The sequence below is a fragment of the Coregonus clupeaformis genome, unplaced genomic scaffold (assembly GCF_020615455.1).
Source record: "Coregonus clupeaformis isolate EN_2021a unplaced genomic scaffold, ASM2061545v1 scaf0422, whole genome shotgun sequence".
Classification (NCBI taxonomy): domain Eukaryota; kingdom Metazoa; phylum Chordata; class Actinopteri; order Salmoniformes; family Salmonidae; genus Coregonus; species Coregonus clupeaformis.
Genome location: NW_025533877.1, coordinates 138,945 through 160,631, shown reverse-complemented (window position 1 = coordinate 160,631; position 21,687 = coordinate 138,945). Strand labels below are relative to the sequence as shown.

General features: G+C 45.1%; 1 protein-coding gene across 3 annotated transcripts; it reads right to left on the bottom strand.

The window, feature by feature from the left end:
* Positions 1 to 279: 279 nt before the first annotated feature.
* On the bottom strand, positions 280 to 21,280 carry LOC121587409 (SLIT and NTRK-like protein 3). Of its 3 annotated transcripts, none has more exons than XM_045215320.1 (11): positions 21,094 to 21,280; positions 20,594 to 20,702; positions 17,918 to 18,196; positions 17,531 to 17,782; positions 17,217 to 17,332; positions 14,701 to 15,347; positions 14,143 to 14,333; positions 13,327 to 13,430; positions 13,017 to 13,236; positions 12,644 to 12,770; positions 280 to 1,816 (listed from the first exon to the last, which is right to left on the bottom strand). In XM_045215320.1, exons 2-11 carry the CDS (start codon positions 20,651 to 20,653, stop codon positions 732 to 734), a joined length of 3,081 nt encoding a protein of 1,026 aa, XP_045071255.1. In that variant the 5' UTR covers positions 20,654 to 20,702; positions 21,094 to 21,280; the 3' UTR covers positions 280 to 731. The 3 variants fall into 3 exon arrangements, with proteins under 3 accessions (XP_045071255.1, XP_045071256.1, XP_045071257.1); XM_045215321.1 differs by having other exon boundaries at positions 20,594 to 20,669; XM_045215322.1 differs by lacking the exon at positions 20,594 to 20,702.
* Between the last annotated feature and the right edge of the window lie 407 nt (positions 21,281 to 21,687).

Here is a 21,687-nt window from a genome sequence, read left to right as displayed (position 1 = left end):
AATGAAGGTACCACCTGCCGCCTGTGGTCCACAGTAACACTAATACCAGGGATGTAGTGTCCAGGGTAAACACACTTCAACACCTCTTCCACATAGTTTTCATATGGTGAAAAGTCTTTATGCTACATTAGATGCCCATCAGACTGGGACTCTGTGTTTACACCCCCCTCTCTTTACCACTTAATTCCTGACTCATATCCTCCCTGTGTCTCCCTCCTCTCTCTCTCTCTCTCTCTCTCTCTCTCTCTCTCTCTCTCTCTCTCTCTCTCTCTCTCTCTCTCTCTCTCTCTCTCTCTCTCTCTCTCTCTCTCTCTCTCTCTCTCTCTCTCTGTGTTTCATTATGTTATTGGAGTGGCAGAGCTACTGAGTGTCTCATCAGCAGGTCTTTAGAGAGCTAACATGAACACCCCCCCCCACCACATTGTCTAACTTGAACACACACACACCCACCCCATTGTCTAACTTGAACACACACACACCCACCACATTGTCTTGCTTTGTGATGCTGGGAATAAAAAGTCATCAATGGTACAAAAAATAATTGCTAGTCTCAGGCACTGATCTAGGATCAGCTTACCCTCTCCAAAGCCTCATCTAAGGGTCACTTCATCTTAGTCCTAACAGCTCTCCCCACACACAGGTTTACCTCTGCATATCAACATTTTCAAGACATGACATAGTACAGGAGTCATTTCTTGTCATCGCCAGCGGTTCCATAGTAACATTATATATTAGAACTGATAAGATCTGTTCAGGACCTCCATGTAATCTGGCTTGGTACTGAGTCTCGCTCTCAGCTCTCGCGGAAACTCTGAGTTCTGGCTCTGATTACTACTGCTTGGCCCCGCACACACTGTCATTGTAGTAACCACAAGGGATTGGTTGGGTTCCTCTTTGGGTTCGGTGGGCTGAGGGGTTTGAGGAGGGTGGGGATAGCGTGGTGGTGGGGGACGTGTATACCTGTCCGGCAGGTCTCGGAACTCTGGGACGGAACTCTGGGACATTCCGGAGATCCCAAAGAGGCAGTCAACCAATCCCACCTTGGGGGTGGGGCCCTGGCTGTCTATGACCGTTGGGCAGAGGGTCCCGTTTCCGCTGAGATCTGAAAGAGGGGGTCCCACTGCCCCGGCAACGGTACTGATGGGGGGGGAGGACACCATGTTCCACTCTCTCTCTCTCTCTGCCACCAAACAATAGTGTCCTTCGCTCTCTCTCTCCCCCGCCGAGCGGTATCTTCCCACATTCCCTTTCTCTTTAGAACCAGAGAACTGCTGCTGTTGTTGCCATTGCTGCTCCACCGCTGAATCATCCTCATCCTTATAGACTGGGTTACTGCATATGTGTGTTGAGGGACTGAGGTTAGGGTTAGGGCCAGGATCGGCGGGGAGGATGCTATCGTAGACGTGGCTATGCTCCAAGGCAGACAGAGGAGGAGGAGGGGTCTCCGGTACCGGTAACCTGTGGTGCTGCTGCTCGGTGAATATCCCACATTCCATCTGGATCCCGGCCAGATCCACCTCTCCCTGCCGCCGGAACGGCAGCTTGTCCCGCCTCCTCAGGGCGTAGGCGATCAGCGCCGCTGCCGCAAAGAACGCCGACACGAACAGCACTAGCAGGCTGAGCACCAGAACCGACAGAGGGATGGAGGCCTTGGTGAGGGGACCCAGGGGGCCATGGCCTGGCACAGGGTAGCCCAGAGAGAAATCACCGTCTGGGGCTGTGGAGCTGTTCCACTCCCCCTGGTTCTCCTCCGTGGCCTGGTGGGTGTCCAGGTCTGGACAGAGGAGGTCCAGGGAAAGAGAGCGAAGGTCTGTACCTACAACAAAGATACACAATATAAAGAAAGGCACTTTCTTTAAGTCATTGAAGCGCAACAAACCAAACAAATATAGGAACAACAGTGGAAATGCCGCCCCATGCATTCACCTAAACTGCACACCTGTGTAGAGGAGCGTCAACTTCATACATCCATGCCAGACATCAACCACAATGAGAATACGCAAGGGCCCTTCACTGGCCAGAGAACACAAGAAGAGGGGGGCCATGTTCACAGCAGGAGCCCTCCCCCCTTTGGTTAATTTCACACCTCAAGCATAGGACAATGCACAGGACAATCAGCCTCCTCCTCTGATTCCTTCCACCGTCATCCTATGCTGTTTATTTGCTATATAGCATCGATTCAGAGATGTTATGAACCCCGTCATTCTATGCGGTTTATTTGCTATATAGCATCGATTCAGAGATGTTATGAACAACTAAAACAACATATTTCAATGTTTTTTAGAATATCTAATGAAGGAAAATACATTTAAATGTATTAAAGGTTGATTTGGTGTATTTGTATAGCTGAAAAGTTACAGTGAGGGAAAAAAGTATTTGATCCCCTGCTGATTTTGTACGTTTGCCCACTGACAAAGACATGATCAGTCTATAATTGTAATGGTATGTTTATTTGAACAGTGAAAGACAGAAAAACAACAACAAAATCCAGAAAAACGCATGTCAAAAATGTTATAAATTGATTTGCATTTTAATGAGGGAAATAAGTATTTGACCCCTCTGCAAAACATGACTTAGTACTTGGTGGCAAAACCCTTATTGGCAATCACAGAGGTCAGACGTTTCTTGTAGTTGGCCACCAGGTTTGCACACATCTCAGGAGAAATTTTGTTTCACTCCTCTTTGCAGATCTTCTCCAAGTCATTAAGGTTTCCAGGCTGACGTTTGGCAACTCAAACCTTCAGCTCCCTCCACAGATCTTCTATGGGATTAAGGTCTGGAGACTGGCTAGGCCACTCCAGGACCTTAATGTGCTTCTTCTTGAGCCACTCCTTTGTTGCCTTGGCCGTGTGTTTTGGATCATTGTCATGCTGGAATACCCATCCACAACCCATTTTCAATGCCCTGGCTGAGGGAAGGAGGTTCTCACCCAAGATTTGATGGTACATGGCCCCGTCCATCGTCCCTTTGATGCAGTGAAGTTGTCCTGTCCCCTTAGCAGAAAAACACCCCCAAAGCATAATGTTTCCACCTCCATGTTTGACGGCTGGGATGGTGTTCTTGGGGTCATAGGCAGCATTCCTCCTCCTCCAAACACGGCGAGTTGAGTTGATGCCAAAGAGCTCAATTTTGGTCTCATCTGACCACAACACTTTCATCCAGTTCTCCTTTGAATCATTCAGATGTTCACTGGCAAACTTCAGACGGGCCTGTATATGTCCTTTCTTGAGCAGGGGGACCTTGGGGGCGTTGCAGGATTTCAGTCCTTCACGGCATAGTGTGTTACCAATTGTTTTCTTGGTGACTATGGTCCCAGCTGCCTTGAGATCATTGACAAGATCCTCCCGTGTAGTTCTGGGCTGATTCCTCACCATTCTCGTGATCATTGCAACTCCACAAGGTGAGATCTTGCATGGAGCCCCAGGCCGAGGGAGATTGACAGTTCTTTCTGTTTCTTCCATTTGCGAATAATCGCACCAACTGTTGTCACCTTCTCACCAAGCTACTTGGCGATGGTCTTGTAGCCCATTCCAGCCTTGTGTAGGTCTACAATCTTGTCCCTGACATCCTTGGAGAGCTCTTTGGTCTTGGACATGGTGGAGAGTTTGGAATCTGATTGATTGATTGCTTCTGTGGACAGGTGTCTTTTATATAGGTAACAAGCTGAGATTGGGAGCACTCCCTTTAAGAGTGTGCTCCTAATCTCAGCTCGTTACCTGTATAAAAGACACCTGGGAGCCAGAAATCTTTCTGATTGAGAGGGGGTCAAATACTTATTTCCCTCATTAAAATGCAAATCAATTTATAACATTTTTGACATGTGTTTTTCTGGATTTTTCTGTTGTTATTCTGTCTCTCACTGTTCAAATAAACCTACCATTAAAATTATAGACTGATCATGTCTTTGTCAGTGGGCAAACGTACAAAATCAGCAGGGGATCAAATACTTTTTTCCCTCACTGTACCTGTCCCACTATTCAAACGCCATTCAAGGGAAGTGGGACAGTACTATAAATCAGATTTCATAAAATATAATAATTGTTTACATGAGTAGTTATTATATTTTATAACACTACCAATAACTATTAATTTTAACACCAATATGTTGAAATATAATTGACAGAATGGTTTCAAATGAGTTTCAACGGATCACCCCATCTAGGAAAACTGACCACACCCACTACAATATCACACTAACCAAAACCATTTTTCCATGCACAGAACACATTCAGCAACAACCCAAAAACATGAGTTATGATTGGGTTGCAAAATTACCATAGGACAGTACCCTCCAACACAAATGTACCACTCCACCTGATGTCCCACTAATGCTGACATCCTCCTAAGCCTGTCGAGAACACAGCTGTTTAAATCTTTGATATAGAGTATTAATGTTAATCTAATTGTGAATCTAACTGTCGAGAACAGGGCTAGAGAAATACAGTTGTTTGATTTGAGAAGGACGGGCAGTTAGTTGATAGACACGAGACCATAGTGGGAAGTTCGTATGATACGCACTACAGCAGTCTCATTGATTTGATATCAACTCGTTATAGGCCGTAACGAGTTGCCACGGACTGAGGAGCAACTTGTGTGAATGAAATGCGTGAATGGCCGTGTAGAAATCTCTGGGTCATAATTGCCTAATTTTGAGCTTGCCTACAGACATAGCATACTGGTTATTGTTTTGAGTCGTAATCAAATGCTAGACTACACAGTTGTTCTGGCGAGATTGTGATAACCAAGCTTTACCCTGTACAGTCGTGGTCAAAAGTTTTGAGAATGACACAAGTATTGGTCTTCACAAAGTTTGCTGCTTCAGTGTTATGAGATATTTTTGTCAGATGTTGCTATGGTATACTGAAGTATAATTACAAGTATTCCATAAGTGTCAAAGGCTTTTATTGACAATTACATTAAGTTTATGCAAAGAGTCAATATTTGCAGTGTTGATCCTTCTTTTTCAAGACCTCTGCAATCCGCCCTGGCATGCTGTCAATTAACTTCTGGGCCACATCCTGACTGATGGCAGCCCATTCTTGCATAATCAATGCTTGGAGTTTGTCAGAATTTGTGGGTTTTTGTTTGTCCACCCGCCTCTTGAGGATCGACCACAAGTTCTCAATGGGATTAAGGTCTGGGGAGTTTCCTGGGCATGGACCCAAAATGTTGATGTTTTGTTCCCCAAGCTACTTAGTTATCACATTTGCCTTATGGCAAGGTGCTCCATCATGCTGGAAAAGGCATTGGTCGTCACCAAACTGTTCTTGGATGGTTGGGAGAAGTTGCTCTCGGAGGATGTGTTGGTACCATTCTTTATTCATGGCTGTGTCCTTAGGCAAAATTGTGAGTGAGCCCACTCCCTTGGCTGAGAACACACATGAATGGTCTCAGGATGCTTTACTGTTGGTATGACACAGGACTGATGGTAGCGCTCACCTTGTCTTCTCCGGACAAGGTGTTTTCCGGATGCCCCAAACAATCGGAAAGGGGATTAATCAGAGAAAATGACTTTACCCCAGTTCTCAGCAGTCCAATCCCTGTACCTTTTGCAGAATATCAGTCTGTCCCTGATGTTTTTCCTGGAGAGAAGTGGCTTCTTTGCTTTCCTTCTTGACACCAGGCCATCCTCCAAAAGTCTTCTTCTCTCTGTGCATGCAGATGCACTCACATCTGCCTGCTGCCATTCCTGAGCAAGCTCTGCACTGGTGGTGCCCCGATCCCGCAGCTGAATCAACTTTAGGAGACGGTCCTGGCGCTTGCTAGACTTTCTTGGGTGCCCTGACGCCTTCTTCACAACAATTGAACCTCTCTCCTTGAAGTTCTTGATGATCCGATAAATGGTTGATTTAGGTGCAATCTTACTAGCAACAATATCCTTGCCTGTGAAGCCCTTTTTGTGCAAAGCAATGATGACGGCACGTGTTTCCTTGCAGGTAACCATGGTTAACAGAGGAAGAACAATGATTTCAAGCACCACCCTCATTTTAAAGCTTCCAGTCTGTTATTCTAACTCAATCAGCATGACAGAGTGATCTCCAGCCTTGTCCTCGTCAACACTCTCACCTGTTAACGAGAGAATCACTGACATGATGGCAGCTGGTCCTTTTGTGGCAGGGCTGAAATGCAGTGGAAATGTTTTTTGGGGATTAAAATTCATTGTCATGGCAAAGAGGGACTTTGCAATTAATTGCAATTCATCTGATCACTCTTTATGACATTCTGTAGTATATGCAAATTGCCATCATCAAAACTGAGGCAGCAGACTTTGTGAAAATTAGTATTTGTGTCATTCTCAAAACTTTTGACCATGACTGTAGTTTGTCAGCAAATGGTACTATTGTTTGGAATAAATGCGTCAACTTGTAAAAACCTACAAGTACGTTCCGCTTGGCACATTTGTTCTAACCACTATAGGCATTGGTCTTTGAGCTGATTAAATAATATCAACTCATCCTTCTTGGTTTATGTCGCATAAAACCCTCATGGAATTGTTCACTCTCTCTCTTCCGAACCGAACAGCTGCACCAAGGTGCTAAAAGTGAGTTTGACTCGCTCAAACCGCAGAAGTTATTAAAACTGATGGTGTTCATGGCCTTAACTGACTTGATATTCCGTGCAGAATATAACACTGCTAATTAAATGCAAATGTTAACTTTTTAGTTCTCTTCAGTTAGTGAAAGACAGCGAGATTGAAAGAGAAAAAGCTCCCTCTCTCCCCGTCTAAATGACTAACCGCCTACCAGAGTGTATAGGCATATTCAACTTTTCTTGTGACGTGTTGTAAGGTCGTAACCTAGACATTTGTAATCCCTACATCTTTCTAAACAATGTATGTTTTGTTGGGTTAATGTTAACATAGTAGCCTGTACTGGTGTATCCCACTGGGCACACACTGGTTGAATCAACGTTGTTTTCACGCCATTTCAATAACATTACATTGAACCAACGTGAATTGACGTCTGTTCCCAGTGGAATGTTATCAGTGGCTACACATTGAGTTTAACCACGTCACAAGCTGACGTGATACTGGTTCCCTGTTGTGTAATACTGATAACAGCATACCACCGTATTCCCTTAGCGTGAGTGGTGATGATTATAGGAGCCGCCTCCCATATTGTACTGTCCCACACTATCATCCTATAGTCCCAAGGCAATGGTTATGTTTGTTATAGCCTTTGTTATGATGCAATTCAGCCACAGCCAAAATCCTTGGATTTGGCAATTTTGTCACTTGGTGTTCAATGAGCTTAGGATATTCTCCAAAATAAAAATTAACACAAAAAAATAAAAAAAAATAAACCACTTTAAACTGAATAGACTGTCTGGTAATGAACTGTTTGTGGTCATACTTGCCGTTTGTGGTTTAATTTGTCTGTTGTGGTGTGATATTACTGATCCTTTTTTTTCAACTTCCCCTCTGCTAGCGAGTGAAATTGTAAGTGATTGCTGATTCTTCTCCATAGCCGTTTGCGCCTTAAAACCCTTTAGGTGCATTCATTTTAACGCTTGTTCTAAGGTTGTACCCTAAAAGCAAGTTTGTGTTTGTACCTGTACCTCTCTATTCGGAATAGATGTACTGTTTTGCAGAAGAATAGCCTACTAGGTGTAAACTGCTGTTGGCTCCTCCTGGTGATATTTTGGACATTGCTACTAAGTTTGTAACTGGTAACCTGGAGTCTCTGTATTATTGCCTCTCTCTCTGAGTCGAGGTACTGTTTTTGCTAACAAATGTAGCTAAATAGGCTGTACAGTGTTTGACTGGTAGCCTACGGTTATTGAGCTGCTGCTAGCAATAGAGTATGGTCTGAATATCCACCCTATTGTTAAGAATTTTCTGCTAGTGAGTGCAAGGGGGGTTGCCATGCTTCCTCATCGAGACTAGATTTGACTTAGTCGTACATTTTGATTTAGACACTTATCTTAAGGTGATAATCTATAACTGTGGTGTCTCCAAGTACCCTTCTCATTGAGGTAGGTGTACACTTTTATTTTACCGAAGGAATGTTCAGTGTCAACTAATATCGCCATTGATTGTCCTGCCAGTAAGTGAAGTGAGGCTGAGCATCCCCACTTGCCTATACAACTGTGACTAAGATGTTTGTTTTGGCACTCCTGTAAAGGTGAACCTAACTATTGTGCCCACTAGTATCCATCTCTTTGTATTGGGCGTACTGTTTTTGCGTGTCCAAATTAGCATCGCTAATAGTCAAAGCCTATCCATGACAACCCCCTGGGCACACCCTGGTTGAATCAAATATGTTTCCACGTAATTTCAATGAAATTACGTTGAACCAACGTGGAATAGATGTTGAATTGACGTCTGTGCCCAGTGGGAAGGTACACAACCTTATTTATATAATAATTATAGGAGCCACATCCCATATCGTATTGTCCCACACTAACATCCTGTAGTCCCATAGTTTGGTTATGTTTGTTATAGCTAAATGACTTGTAAATACTGTAGCTATTGAAATAGCTGTTCTATGATACAGCCTACAGTAGCAGCCAATGTGTGATGTTCCATGTAGACATACATTCCATGAGCCTTTTGAAAACATTAACCTTTTTAGCCACTTGTCCTTCAGACAAGTACACTATATATACAAATGTATGTGGACACCCCTTCAAATGAGTGGATTTGGCTATTTCAGCCACGCCTGTTGCTGACAGGTGTATAACATCTAGCACACAGTCATGCAATCTCCATAGACAAACATTGGCAGTAGAAAGAGCTCAGTGACTTTCAACGTGGCACAGTCATAAGATGCCACCTTTCCAACAAGTCAGTTCGTCAAATTTCTGCACCGCTAGAGCTGCCCCTCCACACAACCAATTTTTCCCCTGCTAGAGCTGCCCCAGTCAACTGTAAGTGCTGTTATTCTGAAGTGTGTCACGTTCGTTGATGAACGGGTCAGACCAAGGCGCAGCGTGATATGTAAACATGTTTATTACACGAATAAACACACGACAAAACAATAAACCGACGTGACGTCCTAAGGCACACACAACAAACCTCACACGGAACAAGATCCCACAACCCACTAGTGCCAATGGGCTGCCTAAGTAATGGCCCCAATCAGAGACAACGAGCGACAGCTGCCTCTGATTGGGAACCACACCGGCCAACATAGATCTAGACATACTAGACTTATAACATAGACCTACACCACATAGAAAATACACACCCTGACTCAACAAATAAGAGTCCCCAGAGTCAGGGCGTGACAAAGTGGAAACATCTAGGAGCAACAACGGCTCAGCCGCAAAGTGGTAGGCCACACAAGCTCACAAAATGGGACCGCTGAGTGCACGTTAAAATCGTCTGTCCTCGGTTGCAACACTCACTACCGAGTTCCAAACTGCCTCTGGAAGCAACGTCAGCTTAAGAACTGTTAGTCGGGAGCTTCATGAAATGGGTTTCCATGGCCGAGCAGCCGCACACAAGCCAAAGATCACCATGCGCAATGCCAAGCGTCGGCTGGAGTGGTGTAACACTCACCGCCATTGGACTCTGGAGCAGTGGAAACGCGTTCTCTGGAATGATGAATCACGCTTCAATGCCCATGATTTTGGAATGAGATGTTAGACGAGCAGGTGTCCACATACTTTTGTTCTCAAAGTATGAACGAATTCACTGTCCTTTTAACCAAATTCAAGCAGAAACTCATGTCCAACCTGAAGGAAAACACACCCAGATTGTAATCTAATCTAGATTGTAATCTAATCAACTAAATTTAAATGATAGGATTTAAACTGTCGCTCCTTCTTTGAACTATCTGCTGTCCAATGAACTGAATAACACAGTTTTCCTGTAACACAACCTGGTCTCAGATTATTTTGTATTATTCTGTACGTAAATTCGGGAGACCCCATTTAGTATGATATGTTACGTTTCGTATGGTATGTATTAATTTGTGGATGTCCATCATCCATTTTGTATGATATGTTACGAATTACAATTTGTATATGTTATGAATTGCAATTAGTACAATATGTTACGAAGTGCAATTCGTACAATATATTACGAATTTGCAAATTGTACAATATGTTACGAATTTGTAAAACGTATGATATGTTACGAATGACGTTTTGTTGTTGCTAACGTTAGCTAGGTGGCTAAAGCTAACGTTGAATAGCTGGCTAACGTTAGCTAGGTTAGGGGTTAGGGTTAAGGTTAGTAGTTAGGTTAAAGAGTTAAGGTTATGGTTAGGGTTAGGGGAAGGGTTAGCTAACATGCTAAGTAGTTGCAAAGTAGCTAAAAAGTAGTAAGTAGTTGAAAAGTTGCTAATTAGCTAAAATTCTCCATGATGAGATTCGAACACACAACCTTTGGGCTGCTAGACTTTCTCGAATATGCCTACCTATCCACTCCGACCAACCACCCTTCTTTAGTTTTTTGCCTTAAGTAATCTTCTGTCTTATGTAGGGCTGTTATGGTGAGCTTCATGAAATGGGTTTCCATGGCCGAGCAGTCGCACACAAGTCTAAGATCACCATGCGCAATGCCAAGCGTCAGCTGGAGTGGTGTATAGCTCGCCGCCATTGGACTCTGTAGCAGTGGAAATGCGTTCTCTGGAGTGATGAATCACGCTTCATCATCTGGCAGTCCGACAGACAAATCTGTGTTTGGCGGATGCCAGGAGAATGCTACCTGCCCAAATAGTGCCAACTGTAGAGTTTGGTGGAGGTGGAATAATGGTCTGGGACTGTTTTTCATTGTTCGGGCTAGGCCCCTTAGTTCCAGTGAAAGGAAATGTTAACGCTACAGCATACAATGACATTCTAGATGATTCTGTGCTTCCAGGGACCACCTATACGTAAAAATGTATGCGCACATGACTGTAAGTCGCTTTGGATAAAAGCGTCTGCTAAATGGCTTATTATTATTATTATTAACTATGTGGCAACAGTTTGGGAAGGCCCTTTCCTGTTTCAGCATGATAATGCCCCCGTGCACAAAGCTAGGTCCATACAGAACTGGTTTGTCGAGATCGGTGTGGAAGAACTTGACTGACCTGCACAGAGCCCTGACCTCAACCCAATCGAACACTTTTGGGATAAATTGGAACGCCGACTGCAAGCCAGGCCTAATCGCGCAACATCAGTGGCCGACCTTACTAATGCTCTTGTTGCTGAATGGAAGCAAGTCGCAGCAGCAATGTCCCACCATCTAGTGGAAAGCCTTTCCAGATGAGTGGAGGCTGTTATAGCAGCAAAGGGGGGACCAACTCCATATTAATGCCCATGATTTTGGAATGAAATGTTTGAAGAGCAGGTGTCCACATACTTTTGGTCATGAAGTGTATGTGACTGAAAATGTTGTTGTATTGTGTTGTATGATGCAAGAAACCACAAGACGAAATAAAATGCATTATTATTCCCATACCATTAACATTAAAGAGAGTCAGACAAAAACATAAGCTAGCCTTTGCCTATTGGCTTAGCTTATTCAAGCCTGTCTCAAAATACAACACTGCCCCTTTAAGATATAAAAAATGCTGTTTACCTGACTTGCTTATCAATGATGCCTAGAAATGTACATGTTTTGTGCTCTTGCAGGAATCAATCACTCCCCAACTCACTAACTAGCAAAGAATATGCACAAATGTGCACACGCGGCTACATACATTGATCTCAAAACAAGCGCAATAGAATCCTCCTCCGGTCTGCTCTGCTTAAAACAAAATCACATACTAAGTCTTGTGTTTTTGGTATGTTTCATTGAAAGCGGCTAATATTATGTTGATTCGATCACAATTCCCACAGTACAGGGAAAAGTTGATATTATAAACCACAGGTGTCAAACTCATTCCGCCGAGTGTCTGCGGGTTTTCGCTCCTCCCTTGATTGATTAATTAAGGTCACTGATTAGTAAAGAACTATCCTGACTAGCAGACACTAGGCCCTACATGTATTGAGTTTGACACCCCTGGTGTAAACTAACGGGGCAAACTCTAGTAATCTCATGTGACTCTGCACGGGCTTGTATAAATCAGCTTAGAGGAAACATTGCTTCTGAAATCCGTTGTTTTGGACTCTGCGTGCTTGGAGAGTTCTCTGAAGACCGTTGGTTCCAGACAAATATGTAAGAGAGTTGTCCAGCTCGATCTCATCTTCCCAGATTTTAATGTGAGCGTGTAATCTGTGTTTGTTACTTTTGTATCTGTTATTATTGGATATCTTTCCCTTGAAAATTGCTGTCTCTATTCGTATTCAGGACATTCAAACTGCTTCTCTTTTTTCCATTTCATGAAATGATATGGAAATACCCCACATATTTTCCCTTCCTTTCTTAGTTTGATTCCATTTAGCATTTTGCCAAAATCTTTATTATTCATTCATCCTGTACATTCAGCACATTTCTTAATAAATCTGTTGTTTATAAAGTATCTACTGTTCTCCATGAATGCATTGCCTTGTCATTTAAAAGTACTAAATTGCCTTCAGATAGAATTATGTGATAAGTTGTATTTATCCCTTGTTGCTAAATGATAGTTTCTTAATGACTCAGAACAAACAAGTGGTGCCCGATTTAATTCACATAGACACTCCTTTACACCTGGGAAGTGCGGGAAGCGTCAAGGGGAGGGAAATGGTATGGTAATGTGAACTGTGCTGCCATGAGACTTAGCACCAGTACCTGTGGTCTCTTCTGGTGAGTGACAGACCACCTCCCCCACCACCACCACCGCACTCAGGCCCTCCAGCCAGCGCTTCAGAGGGGCCGCATCACACCTGCACTCCCATGGGTTCTGCTGCAGGTCCACCTGGGAGGAGATAATGACAAAAGGAATGTGATTGGTGCCGTACAAAATGATACATATCTGGACTTGTCCAGTTAGATGCTCTAGGATCCCCTTTACAGACAGACTGACACACACATCTGTGCCCATACACTTAACACTTTACACACAAACACCTATACCCATACACACCGCCCCACAACACACACCCTGTCTGCACACACACGTAACCCCCTACAAACACCCCTCCCCATCCCTTCCTCCCCATACCTGCACCAGTCCAGTGAGGTGCTCTAACACCCCCTCTACAGGCAGGCTGAGGAAGTGGTTGTTGCGGAGGTTGAGGCGGGAGAGGGAGATGCCCTGGAACACTCCAACAGGAAGTGACCTCAGCAGGTTAGCGTTGAGGAAGAGCAGCTGGAGAGACGGCATGGGGCTGAACACTCCCGCCTCCACCACACTGATCTCATTGTACTCAAAGTACAGGTACCTACAGGGAGACATGATCATATAGAAGCCAGGAGCGTGTGTGTGTGTTTGTGTGTGTGTGTGTGTGCATGTGTGTGCCTGTCAGTCCTACCTGAGGTTAAGAAGACCCAGGAACATGTGTGGGCTAAGCCTCTGCAGGTTGTTGTCGTTCAGGTAGAGACTCCTCAGGGTCGGCAGGCTGGAGAGCGCTCCCTCCTGGAGAACCAGACAGAGAGAAAGAGAGAGAGAAAGGAGAGAGAGTGACAAAGAGAGAGAGAGAGAGGGGGGGGGGAGAAAGAGACAGAGAAAGAGAGAGAGCGTGACAGACAGAGAGGGAGAGAGAGAGCGAGCGAAAGAGAGAGAGAGAAACAGAGAGGGAGCAAAAGAGAAGGTAAATACAGGGGCGTCTTGCCCATTGCGCTACAGGGCCCCTCAATTTTATCCATGTGTACGCTGTAATCTAGGTTATAGGCCTATTGTTTATTTTTTACGCATAATTAAATCATAGATATCAAACGTGGCCATTAGTGCTCCCCGTGTATGAAGCCTCTGGCAAAACATAATCTGAACCCTAGGAGATCCTCTGGCTAAAGATAACCTGAATAAAGGAGATCCTCTGGCTAAAGACAACCTGAATAAAGGAGCTCCTCTCGCTAACGACAACCTGAATAAAGGAGATCCACTGGCTAACGACAACCTGAATACAGGAGATCCTCTGGCTAAAGACAACCTGAATAAAGGAGCTCCTCTCGCTAACGACAACCTGAATAAAGGAGATCCACTGGCTAACGACAACCTGAATACAGGAGATCCTCTGGCTAATGACAACCTGAATACAGGAGATCCTCTGGCTAACAACAACCTGAATAAAGGAGATCCTCTGGCTAACAACAACCTGAATAAAGGAGATCCTCTGGCTAACAACAACCTGAATAAAGGAGATCCGGTTGTTTCCCAGGTGAAGTAGATCCAGACTGGAAAAATTCCAGAAATCTGACTTATAGATCCACTGGATGAGGTTGCCGCTGAGGTACAGCTTCCGTCCGTTGAGGGGGCGTGGCGTGAGCTGGGACACGTTATGGAAGCCCCTCTCCTTACAGTTGACTGTCAACCCTAGGTCTGGAACAATTATAGTGAATCAACTTTATTTGTACAGCTCTTTTCATACAACATTTCAGCCCAAAGTGTTTTGCATTGAGCACATATGCAAAGGTAGTCTCAGCAGTATGACATCATCAGACACAGCGGGGCGACTTCCTGTTTACAGACAACAACATCATTCAGATTTGTCACTGCTGGTGCGTAGTGCCATGATTGTCCCTGTAGTTTGTGTCCCTTGTGGCAAGGCCACATTGTGAAGAGCCCAATAGTAGCAGTCTTGGCCTATTCACATTTTGTTGTTGTTTATATCTATGAGCAGGAAGTCACCCCGCTGTGTGTGATGATGTCACACTGCTGAGCCAAAGAGGTACCATCCAAACTGTACCTGAGATGTGGAGGTTACAGGTGCACCCCAGGGGACAGATGATGGGGATGGGGGGGCGAGTCTGGTACCCCGCGATGGGAGGGGGCTGGTTGAGGAGAAGGCTACGCTGGGTGGGGGTCGTCCTGGAGGGCCGGGGACGCTTGGTGGGCCGAGGGGACCTGTCTCTCTCCCTCCGCTCCGCTGATGATGAAGACGTTGACGAAGATGAGGTATGTGTGTTCTGATGGTGAACCATGGAGGATGGCTTGGTGGGTCTGGGCATCCCAGGGTTGGGGTTCGCTTTGGGGTTAGAGGGCGGATGCTGAGGAGGCTGTACCCCTCCTTGCTTCTCCCTCTCTCCCTCCTTCTCCTTCTCCTTTTCCCCATCTCCCTCCACCTCTCCAGCACACAGCTCTTTGCGTGGTATCTCCCTCAGGTCTTTCCCGTGCAGGTGGAAGGGGTATTCGCAGGTGATGTCCCCCACCACCGCAGTGTAGGGGATGTGTCCCAGCCAGGTCTGCAGCTGGACAGCCTCACAGCCACAGATCCAGGGGTTCTCCTCCAGCTGGAGCTCCATCAGGCTGCGGCCCACGTACTCCAGGGTCCCGGCGTAGGCCAGGCTCTTCAGACGGTTCCCCCGCAGGTCCAGGTGGGTCAGAGACACAGATCTGGGGGTGGAAGGGATCATTAGGGCTGGGGTCAATTCCATTTCAATTCAGGAATGAAACTGAAATTCCAATTTCCACATTGCGAAAAATTGGAATTGGAATTGGTGATCATGTTATTGAAGAATAAGGAAAATTGTTATAAATGTGATTGAAAACAACTTTTTCAGACAGTTACAGTGGGGAGAACAAGTATTTGACACACTGCCGATTTTGCCGGTTTTCCTACTTACAAAGCATGTAGAGGTCTGTCATTTTTATCATAGGTACACTTCAACTGTGAGAGATGGAATCTAAAACTAAAATCCAGAAAATCACATTGTATGATTTTTAAGTAATTAATTTGCATTTTATTGCATGACATAAGTATTTGATCACCTACCAACCAGTAAGAATTCCAGCTCTCACAGACCTGTTAGTTTTTCTTTAAGAAGCCATCCTGTTCTCCACTCATTACCTGTATTAACTGCACCTGTTTGAACTCGTTACCTATATAAAAGACACCTGTCCACACACTCAATCAAACAGACTCCAACCTCTCCACAATGGCCAAGACCAGAGAGCTGTGTAAGGACATCAGGGATAAAATTGTAGACCTGCACAAGGCTGGGATGGGCTACAGGACAATAGGCAAGCAGCTTGGTGAGAAGGCAACAACTGTTGGCGCAATTATTAGAAAATGGAAGAAGTTCAAGATGACGGTCAATCACCCTCAGTCTGGGGCTCCATGCAAGATCTCACCTCGAGGGGCATCAATGATCATGAGGAAGGTGAGGGATCAGCCCAGAACTACACGGCAGGACCTGGTCAATGACCTGAAGAGAGCTGGAACCACAGTCTCAAAGAAAACCATTAGTAACACACTACGCCGCCATGGATTAAAATCCTGCAGTGCACGCAAGGTCCCCCTGCTCAAGCCAGCGCATGTCCAGGCCCGTCTGAAGTTTGCCAATGACCATCTGGATGATCCAGAGGAGGAATGGGAGAAGATCATGTGGTCTGATGAGACAAAAATATAGCTTTTTGGTCTAAACTCCACTCGCCGTGTTTGGAGGAAGAAGAAGGATGAGTACAACCCCAAGAACACCATCCCAATTGTGAAGCATGGAGGTGGAAACATCATTCTTTGGGGATGCTTTTCTGCAAAGGGGACAGGACGACTGCACCGTATTGAGGGGAGGATGGATGGGGCCATGTATCGCGAGATCTTGGCCAACAACCTCCTTCCCTCAGTAAGAGCATTGAAGATGGGTCGTGGCTGGGTCTTCCAGCATGACAACGACCAGAAACACACAGCCAGGGCAACTAAGGAGTGGCTCCGTAAGAAGCATCTCAAGGTCCTGGAGTGGCCTAGCAAGTCTCCAGACCTGAATCCAATAGAAAATCTTTGGAGGGAGCTGAAAGTCCGTATTGCCCAGCGACAGCCCCGAAACCTGAAGGATCTGGAGAAGGTCTGTATGGAGGAGTGGGCCAAAATCCCTGCTGCAGTGTGTGCAAACCTGGTCAAGACCTACAGGAAACGCATGATCTCTGTAATTGCAAACAAAGATTTCTGTACCAAATATTAAGTTCTGCTTTTCTGATGTATCAAATACTTATGTCATGCAATAAAATGCAAATTAATTACTTAAAAATCATACAATGTGATGTTCTGGATTTTTGTTTTAGATTCCATCTCTCACAGTTGAAGTGTACCTATGATAAAAATTACAGACCTCTACATGCTTTGTAAGTAGGAAAACCTGCAAAATCGGCAGTGTATCAAATACTTGTTCTCCCCACTGTACCTTGGTCAGAGTGAGAAACAGACCCATCATGTGGACATGGTAAGGCACGTGTAACACAGTGAAGGGTTAATAAGCAGGTAGATACCTGAAGAGGTGAGGAGGTAGAGCAGGGATCAGGTTGTCGTTGAGGATGAGAACGCGTAGTTTATGCAGGTAGCGTAGCGCCCCGCTGTCGATGCGTTTGATGACATTGTAGTCAGCCTGTAGGTAGAGGGGATAGAGGTAAAGTCAAATGACATTATGACACAAACAGGAACTCATCCGGCTCAGGAGATCACACATAACTTATTATCGTTGTCACAGTAAGTATGGATGATGACTGATCACAGTGATTATTGATGAGGATTGATCACAGTGTTTATTGATGGTTCTGATGGGTAGTAATGATGGCAGGCCTACCTGCAGGTACTCCAGTGCCTCCAGGCCAGAGAAGGTGTCGTTGCGGAACACCTCCAGTTTGTTCTCGTGGAGGTAGAGGCGTCTCAGTGTCCCCAGACCATGAAACGCTCCGGCGCGGATGTCCTGCAGCGCGTTGTTGCCTAGGTTTATCGCCACGGCATTGCTTTGGTGCAGGAAGCCGTTGCTATAGAGACGCCTCAAGGAGTTCCTCTGCAGGTTGAGCTTGAAGGGGCGGAGCCAGGACTGGGACACCTGATTGATTGATTGGTTGGTGGACATTATTTTTATCATATACAAATGCAGTACAGTGCAGAACAGGGCTGTTTATTAATATACTACTGCAGTATGTATATTATAATATGAAGTACATTAGATTAAGGTAATCACCTGGCTGGCGTTAGTGAAGCCCCGCCCATCACAGTGCACGTGCAACACGCCCTCTTTGACCTCGCACGTGCACGGCTCGAAGCACGGTTCGTCCACCTCCTCCTCCGAGCTGTCCACCATAGGGGTGTGTGTGGAGGTGGGCGTCAGGGTGTGAGTGTGTGTGTGTGTCGGGGTCACACACCCCAGGACCACCACAGACAGCAGGGAGAGCCACAGCATCCTGCCTCCTCTGCCTTCAGCCCAGCCCAGGGCAGCTGCACACACCCACCCCTCACCGCACTGCATACAGAAACACACACACACACATGGCTACTGTTAAATGGAATTCTACCAAACCCACCAGAGTGATGTTAATGCATGTCCCTTTGTTTAAGAACTACTGGCACCATCGCGTTAACGTTACTGTACCTAGTACTCTGGTTTCACATCCTGGAACCACCACTTGGACAGGTACCAGAATTAACTTGGTCTTCACATGAGTGAAAATATAGTTTTATATAGTTTTATTATATAGATATATGAGTTATAGTGCTATATATATTATTATAAACTGGGTGGTTCGAGCCCTGAATGCTGATTGGCCGTGGTATATCAGACCGTATACCACGGGTATGACAAAACATTTATTTTTACTGCTCGAATTATATTTGTACCCAGTTTATAATAGCAATAAGGGCACCGTCGCGTTGCATCATGCTTAAGAACAGCCCTTAGCCGTGGTATATTGGCCATATACCACACCCTTAATTATGATATAGTTATAGTTTATAGTATATATAGTTATATATAGGCGTTATAGCACGGTTCAGGGTACCTAACGCTCCAGGTTCCATACCAGACAATGACTTCAGAAAACACCCATTACATTCATCAACAAGGAACCTTCAACAGCAATCCAAATCCATTATAATAAATTAGGTTGATTACCATGATAATACAGCAAATAGCATGAGAGGGGATCTGAAGACCTCTTCGGGACATAAGAGGCTGCTTTAAAATCATAATGACAGTCAGAGCGATGCTGATGAAGATAATCAAATAATATATTAGAAACACGGGCCGGATGGATGAGAGGAGAAGACTGCACTAGAAAACAAGAGCTGCAATTTAATTCTACGCTGTCTTTCACCAGGAAAATAACATCTAAATCAGGAGTCTCTCTTTGCCTGCCTCATGTAACTTGGAGGCCACCATGCAGAAGGTAATGGGCTACTAATAAAAAATCAATAACAATCAGAAGCTACTAGCTAGTTCAGTAGTAACCTCGTCCCCAGGCTCAATTGCTCCTGCATATAGACAGACAGAGAGCCGGCCCCAGGCTCAATTGCTCCTGCATATAGACAGGCAAAGAGAGCCGGCTGGCTGGTGGACGAGATTAGTTTAGAAGCAGCTAGCACACACTTAAGAAGGCCATGATAATGAAGGTTTAAAAAAAAGAATGACAAGGTAATAATATTGATAATGCAATGATGGATAAGAGCGTTTGCTAAATGACTAAAATGTAAATGTAATAACAATAACAGCAATTACAACAATGATAGAGTAACAATAAGGATAATGTAATAAAGGGCAGTGATAATGTAACAATAATGATCATGTCATAAAGGGTAATGATAATGTAACAATAAGGATAATGTAATAAAAGGTGATGATAAGGTAATGACGTGAATCAGTGGCTGGGAACATACTGCAGTACGATAAACAGACAACCTGAGATGAGATGTCAGAGAGGTGATTATGACAGAGGGATGAGAGGAAGAGGATGAGGGGAGAGAAGAGGAGAAGGGGAGTGGAAAAGAGAGGGGGCGAGGAGAGGATGATAGATATGAGAAGAAGAGTGGAGAGCAGGGAAGAGAAGAGGAGAGAAGATTGGAGGAAGGGGAAATGAGCAGAGGAAGAGAGGGAGCAGAAGAGAGAGAAAAGAAGAGGAGAAAATAAGAGAGAGGACTGAGGGTCTTCTGAGAAGAGGAGGAGAGGAGAGGAGGAGCAGAATGTTATGCTGAAGTGAGAGGATTGATTGCGTAACCATGAGAAACCGTGAGTCAGTCAGTCAAGGCTATCGTGTCTCTCTTTCTCTCTCGCTATATCTCACTCTCTCTCTCTCTCATACACACGCACACAAACACACACACACACACACACACACACACACAGGATAGCTCCAAGTGAAATGGCTCAAATCTATTGATATTGATTGTATCAAAAGCCTTCCTTCTCCCTGCACACAGTGTTCCCTGGCTGGAGAGAAAGAGAGAGAGAGAGAGAGAGAGAGAGAGAGAGAGAGAGAGAGAGAGAGAGAGAGGGGGGGGTTTGTAGATTCAGTGGATAGATACATGCAAGTTTGTATTGGGTGGATAAATACCTGCAGGTTTGTGGACTCTAGTATCCTTTTCACACTATAATTCTGACATTAAACATATTGTGCTGGATCGATAATTAAATAGCCACTATTGAAGTATTGCAATTTGGTCCTCGTTGGGGAATGACTGTCTGACCTACAAGACAACACTGTTTACCTGCTCTAGCCACTTGATTGGCTAATAACTCAGCCCCCTCTCTCTCTCCTGTCTCCTGCTCTCATTTTTCATCTCTCTCTCTCACAGAAATCTATTCATCCATCCATCCACTCATCTATCCATTCATCTATGCATCCAGAACAGGTGTGGTTAGACCTACTTTGTTTTTCGTTCGTGACTCTTCTTCCTTCCTTGTTTCCTTCCTTCCCCTGTTCTCCATCCCAAGGCCCTGGACCCTGGCGCAAACCAACCAGCAATGATCGCGGCAGCTGCTTATTACAACACATATTCATGTCACATAATCCCAGCGTCTACCTTCGCTCACGAGCCCACTGTCCAACCAGGGCCGATACAGAGCTTTCCCTGCCTGGCGCAACCCGGCCCCTCTTCCCTAGAAACACAACGCACCATCCAAAACCAAGACTATGGAAATAGCTACATCCATCCAATAATGTCAATTAGTAACATTACTGGGCACAATTGTAATTATATAATTAGTGCGTGTCCAAATAGTCATTAATATAACCTATTAAGGCACTAAATCCTTGGCACTAAAGCAAACCATTTATATTCGCCTTTGTCTTCCTCCCACTTCCCCTCCCACTAGCGCTAAGAACCATACAGCGGCAGTGGAACTGCAGAGACACGGTCTTTACTCACTCAGGTCCCGCGAAGAAATCAACGAACAGCCGATGGGAGACTTTATGCGTTGGCTGTCGACATGCCTGTTTGCTTTTCAGCTGCACTCTTCCTTCCCTCTCTCCTTTCCTCTCCAGGAGCGGTTGAGGCGGATGGGGGGAGCAGAGGGAACGTGACAGGACTGCAATGTGGATGAGAGAGAGAGAGAGAGAGAGAGAGAGAGAGAGAGAGAGAGAGAGAGAGAGAGAGAGAGAGAGAGAGAGAGAGAGAGAGAGAGAGAGAGAGAGAGAGAGAGAGAGAGAACGCACGGCTTTAACGGCTTTAGAATGCAGGTCTGTCCCCTCTCCAGCGTTCAACAGTGCTGCCCGCGGGAACTCAGCTGCGGCGCGGGACTGCCACCTAACACGCACATGATGCTGCGCGGATTATATTAAGGAGGATGACTTGTCTCTCCATCTTTGATAACCGGGTAGCCTAATTAAAGTAAAGAAAAGGAAGTAGCCTAAAGGACAAGAAAATAAAGGAGGAATGAGTGGAGTGGGTAACTGGGGAAGTATTCGAAGAAGAAGCTGGGCAATAGGTTAGGTTACTCCGCTAAGAAATAGTTCAGTACTA